The sequence below is a fragment of the Galeopterus variegatus genome, unplaced genomic scaffold (assembly GCF_000696425.1).
Source record: "Galeopterus variegatus unplaced genomic scaffold, G_variegatus-3.0.2 Scaffold1541, whole genome shotgun sequence".
Classification (NCBI taxonomy): domain Eukaryota; kingdom Metazoa; phylum Chordata; class Mammalia; order Dermoptera; family Cynocephalidae; genus Galeopterus; species Galeopterus variegatus.
In genome coordinates, this window is record NW_007727652.1 from 61,223 (window position 1) to 67,473 (window position 6,251).

Sequence of the window (6,251 nt, forward strand, 5' to 3'; positions counted from 1 at the left end):
CTGAGGGTTGCGATCCGTTGCCGGACACGGAAAAAGACAAAAAAAAAAAAAAAAAGAGAATTGGATCCTATTCTTAGACTTTTGAATCAGAATCTTGGTAGCCAAGTTTATAAACACATATAGCCAGGTTCATAAAATCTTGAGCTAAACCTCTAAGTTACCATTTAGCAAACTACTAAATTTTTTACGTGTTTCCTTTTACATACAAAGAAGCTACTCTATTATTTTGTGGGATATGTATTCTAAGTAGTGATTTTTTTCAGAAGTGGTGATAAAGTCATGCTGACTCAATGACAAATTTCCTACCAAACCATTTTTCTAAAACTGGTTGAACATTTATAAGCAGGGAGGTTAATTATGGGAGGTTAATTATGTTCATGAAAAAATAAAAAGCTACTTGTTTCTAAAAAATAAAAAGAGCTAAGGACACAACTTTTTTTTCCCTTTTTGTCTTTTTTACTGACCGGTAACGGGATTGCAACCCTCGGTGTTGCGCCCGCACGGCGCTCAGCCAGTGAGCAGGAACTGGTCTCCACATGGGATCCGAACCCTCGGCGGGAGCGCCGCCGCACTCCCAAGCGGCGCACTCTCCAGTGTGCCACCGGGCCGGCCCAGGACACAACTTTTTAAGTGTCTTACATACTCAGATAATGGAAAGGCCTGTTTTATTTACTTCTGTTGATAAGCACATACAAGTAAAAAGTGGGAAAAATGTTCATGGTGCCTTTGAGAATAATAATTAATTACTATTTGCCTAATACATATTATCTCAGCAAAAATTGGAAATGGAGAAGTTTGTAGTTGAACACAAAGGGACCAGGACTAAGGTCAACAAAGAAGGTTTAGTTATAAGGTAAGATTTTTTTTTTTCCAAGTGAAAAACATAGGGTTTTTTTCAATAATTAAGTCAATGGGGAAAAAAAATTATACTTTCCTCTTACTTTCTACCTACTGTTCTTATCATATAGTCTATCAATATCTACCTTTACTGATGGGTAACCAAAATTGCCACTGAAGAAGTTTTGAAGCCAACTTCACAATTATCTGGTCTCCAGAGACGAGATAAAAATCTGAGAATAGAAAGGGCCCTACTCCTACCACAATCCTGAAACTTCCCAAAAGGTTGACTCTAAGTCATATAAAGTGTCAGCCATCCTCCCATCCTGACTTAACAATGAAGACTAGAAAGGTTAAGTGACTTTCCAAAGGGCAAAAAAGTAACAATTAGCTTTCCTACCACAGTAAGCTCCTCAGCCAGGCTTGATCTAAAGAGTTCCTTGTCTTTTCAAACATAGTACAGTTTCTTTAATGCTTTTATAGTTTATGCTGTTTTTCAGATATGAGTGAATACAATTAAAGGAAATGTTTATAAGCAATATAATTCCATAAAATATAATTTAAAAAAACCCTAATCTTAGCTTTCTCCCCCCCAGCAAGAGAAAACTTTGTAAAATATAGTACTAGAAATGTACTCACTGAGATGAAAAGAACTATACTGGGTTATGCCAAAATTTTTTTTGAGATGTACTCTACTCATATATGGTGTTAAGTAAGGGAGGTATAGTTTGCCTTTATTCCAGTGCAAGGTCTAAAGTTTTAATTTTTATTGATTATATCTTTTTACTATAGTGAACAAGATACCCTTTTAAATAGAAAAATGTTTTAATATATGAATCAACTATATTGTATATCACGTAGGAATACCTCGAATTATTTATAAATAACTACCTTACACATCATGTTTACAGAGAAACTTTATGATGATATTTGGATTACAGGAGAATATAAGTTCTATGACAGAATGGACTTAGACCCCAAGTATCTAAAACATTTCCTGGCACGGAGTAGGTGATGAATATGCGTAATGCATTTGTCCTAGGTAACTTATGAGTGAAGGATAGATGTCAGGAAGGGGATGTTTTGTAAGAAAACTGCTCTGAATATATAGTTTTGACAAGTAATGTTGAATATTTTTTATCTATTCTTAAGAACCAGATGGTTTATACAATTTTTCAAATTTATTTGGTAAATTCCTAATCTTTCAGAATTAGTTTTACTACATGTATTAACAACACTTGAGCTTGATCTTTCAATTGATCCTATTTCTAGTCTTTAATTTTTTCTTAGAATACTTCTTGGTTAGAGAACAATTCCTCTTAAGGATAATTACACCACTGACAAGGAAGAATACAAAACATGGCACTGGACTTGTAACATTTTAAACTAATTCTATATTTGCAAAAAAGAAAAAAAAAATCCTAATTACCATAGCCTCACTCTGTTAGTAACTTTAATCCTTAATTAAAAAACTCTTCATATGGCCATAATTTACTGAAGTAGAGCCAGCAAGCCACTTCAGATGCAGATTACTGAATCTTCTGCTACTGCTGAATCTCTCCCCAAATCCCTTCTATGCTAATGCCAAATGAGTATTCAATTTTGTGGAAAATTAATTGTATCACTTTTTCATTCTTACATTTTTCCCTAATTAATAAGTATCAATATAAAGGCAGATTTGTACAATATTTACAGCATAGAATTCTTTGGGGCCAATTAGTATAGTCTCACCTAGACTACACTAGAAATCGTATATGAATTGAAACCCAGAAATTCAGAACAGGTATCAGTTGTTAAATTTTTTTGTACATGTTCAAATTTAAATAAAATTTTAAAATGTCAACATATGTTCTATTTTTTTTCCCTTGCAAAATGGCCTATGCTGTTTCAAATCAAATAATAGAAAACTTCATGTCCAGAATTCAAATATTTCTATAATTTTGTAAAACAATGTTCACAGCAAACAAAAAGCAAACATTTAAGTGTGATGGGCCTGGTAGTCATGTGAATGTTTATTTTGTGACTACTTGCCTCCTTGGTGACACAAATGCCTCATCTGTTCATAGGATTTATGTGATTCAGTGGTTTAACTTTAGTCTCTTGTGGAGTTAGCCATTGTGCTTGGTTCTTAAAAAAGCAAATAAAACGCCGTAAGATAAAAATTTCCCTTAGATTGCAGGTACTTTGCACCTTTCCTCTGCTTTCCACATTTTCTATTTACACAGCTAACAATACTTAGAAATAACTACAAAATAATACTGTGTACAAAAAAGGAATAAAATCAATCTCTTGCATATGCTGTTATTCATTTTATAATGAGTATCAAAATAGCTTTCTCCTCAACCAACTTAAATGCCTCAATGATATAATTTAAATGCAAAAAGAACTAAGTGAAAACTAGAACTCTTGAGATAATCTTGAACTGTAATTTTTTAAAAAATCTTCATTCATTCAGAAGAAATCAATTATGGATTTACCCCAAATGTTCATAATTAATGGATACATATGTTCCTAGGGTTATTTTTAAAAACTCTTTCTACAAGTAAAACCTGCACTATCTTTCTCAACCACTTCAATCCTATGACTATCATTTCACAAGCACTGCAACATAAAAATTCCATAATTAAGCTTTCAGAGTGGTTAAATGGGTCAGGAGTAGGATGATGGTTAAAAAACTGAAATGTGAAATTAAGTTCCACAACAATAAATGCATGTGATTCTAAGATATGCTATAAGATTCATTCATAATCAATGAAAATATTTTCATTCATAAAAATAAATTCTCTTTTGCATTTACTTACATAACATGGGCTTAAAAAACTTCCATTTTTCAAGCAAATGCAAAAAAAATTGCAAAGCTTATTTTACATTTAATTTTATTTATATCATTCTTTCTAAATTATAAAAGGCCATGTTTTACATTTTTTTTGAAAAAAAATCAAGTATATATACCTATATCTTCTAGTTTTTTGAAAATTGCATATTTAATTGAATAGATAATATATGCACATAATTCAAATATCCCAAATTATTAAATATATATAAACACACAAAAACTAGAAATACATAATTGTTTGCTTTGAATTAGTTTCCAAAACCTAAACTCTAAAATTCCCAAAGTGATAATATAAAAACAACTCTAAAAAATAGCAATGATACTCATGTCTACATACTTAATACGAGCTGCATTAAGGCTATCACGTCTGTGTCTTCTCTATTCCTTGCATTGGTACTACTGAGAAAAATAAGAGCTAAAAGAAAAGAAATAAGAGCGTGAAAACCAGTCATCATGTGAAGTGTGGTGTGTACAGATCTTCCTTCTGATTACTTGGGCTACACTATCCTAAAGAAATAGAAGGGATGGGTCTCCAAGTAGCAAAAATAGCTATGGAAAAACTGAGGCAACAGGGCAAAAATTGAGGCAAGTGAATAGGGAACATTAAGGGAAAATTAAACTGTACCAAATATCAAGCAGGTAGAAATGTAAAGACATTCTTCTCACAAATAATCTACTACCATCAATGTGCCCCTTGCAAAAGTAGTGTATAAGTAGGCAATTTAAAAAGCAGCAATAAAATGGGCCGACCCCGTGGCTCACTCGGGAGAGTGCAGCGCTGGGAGCGCTGTGGCGCTCCCGCCGCAGGTTTGGATCCTATATAGGGATGGCCGGTATGCTCACTGGCTGAGCGCACGGTCACAAAAAAGGACAAAAAAAAAAAAAAAAAAGCAGCAATAAAAGGGGCCGACCCCGTGACTCACTCGGGAGAGTGCAGCGCTGGGAGCGCTGTGGCGCTCCCGCCGCAGGTTTGGATCCTATATAGGGGTGGGCGGTTTGCCCCCTGGCTGGGCGCACGGTCACAAAAAAAGAAAAAAAAAAAAAAAAAAAAGCAGCAATAAAGCTAAATATGGTACAAAAATCAAGAAATATTAAGTTCTCCCAAGGAACTATAGGTGGAATACTAAAAGAAAACCATAAAAAGAATACTTCCATCTCCGGAAAACTGGAAGTTCTCCAATGAAGGGAGTAACATTGAGTTTATAGACATACAGATTGTACAGAGAAATGGTAAGTGCAATACACTTATATCAAAAATCAGAACAATCAAGAAATTAAGAATTAGGTAACTGAAGCCCTGTCTTGCCACTTACTGTAACCTATTCTTGGCTCAAAGCCAGTTTCTCAAGGTGATTCACATTTAGTTCTAGCTGTCCTGCATCCCATTTCAGACCACCGAACACCACGTTTTCCCTCTCGCTGCCTCCTCTTCCTGCTGTTTACATATGACTCTTATGAAACAAGATTTTTATATTCAAACTACCAGGCACTTGACAATGTCTGAGTTCCAGGAGGTTTACTCAAGGATTTCTACTTCGGATGGACATATAAGTGGTTAGAAAGGGAATTTATATCCCTTCCCCAACCCCATTTCTGTCCTGTGATGACCACCTCTAAAGCTTAAATTTTATGAGGATAATATCATTGTGAATTTTTAATACTTTTACTTTATGCAGTGATATAATTCCTCTCTAAATGTTTACTGTGGTGGTGGGGGGGAACAAACCAAAATTGGACTAGCCGTTCCTAATGAGTACAACACTGTACTTACTTTGGGATAATCCAACTCAAAGAATGTTTCCAAGTTGTTGATTAGGTTAGGATCTACCCCTTTCAGTGGTTTCAGAAGAGAGACACCTGGCAGCTTGCTATATGGCTGTTTGTCTGTTGCCTTCTTGTTGAGGTGTAATCGGCTAAAAAGCAAATGATACATAAATTATTTCTAGAGAACATATTAGTGCCAAATCAAAATAAAGCACATACCAAGCTATAAATAAATTACAAAATTCTAAGTTAACATTTTTACAAGCTGACATCTTTCTAAAAGGAGACCTGAAAATCAAAGGAAGAAGACCAGGTCAGCTTCCTATTTAGGAAAACCTCAACTAAGCAGAGTGAATGTTCCAATGAAGTCCAGAATCTAGGTGGACTCTGCATGTTTGTTTATTGCTATATTCTCAGTGCTTAGAACGATGCTGGGCACAGAGGAGGCATTCAGTAAATACCCGGTGAAGAAAGAACAGTGTTAGCCCACACATTAACTGCCCCTCCTCTCAAATTGCCATCTATCGGCCAAACAGCTATAAAAATTAGTAAAATGAAATTGCTATCTGTACCAGAAAAATATGGAAGGGTGACCAGTAATTTCTGAGAAATTTCTATAACAAACAGTCCAAATAATATACAATTAAAAGTGCCAAGCAGCCCTATGGGAAACAAGAAAATGGGATAACTAGAACTACCGATATTAATAAGCTCAGAACAGCAGGGGAACAACAGAGGACGTTGAAAGTAAGAAAAAAAAAAATCACAATGATGAGAAAAATGTCTATTAATGTCACTGGAAGCTATACCATGC

At 34.6% G+C, this 6,251-nt stretch overlaps 1 protein-coding gene across 1 annotated transcript in view; it reads right to left on the bottom strand.

The window, feature by feature from the left end:
* Nucleotides 1-6,251, bottom strand: part of UGCG (UDP-glucose ceramide glucosyltransferase) — a 33,768-nt gene that overhangs the window by 10,240 nt on the left and 17,277 nt on the right. Inside the window, exon 2 of the mRNA XM_008577566.1 lies at nt 5,445-5,586. Within this exon, the coding sequence (XP_008575788.1) occupies nt 5,445-5,586 (142 nt within the window). The remainder of the gene's footprint in view (nt 1-5,444; nt 5,587-6,251) is intronic.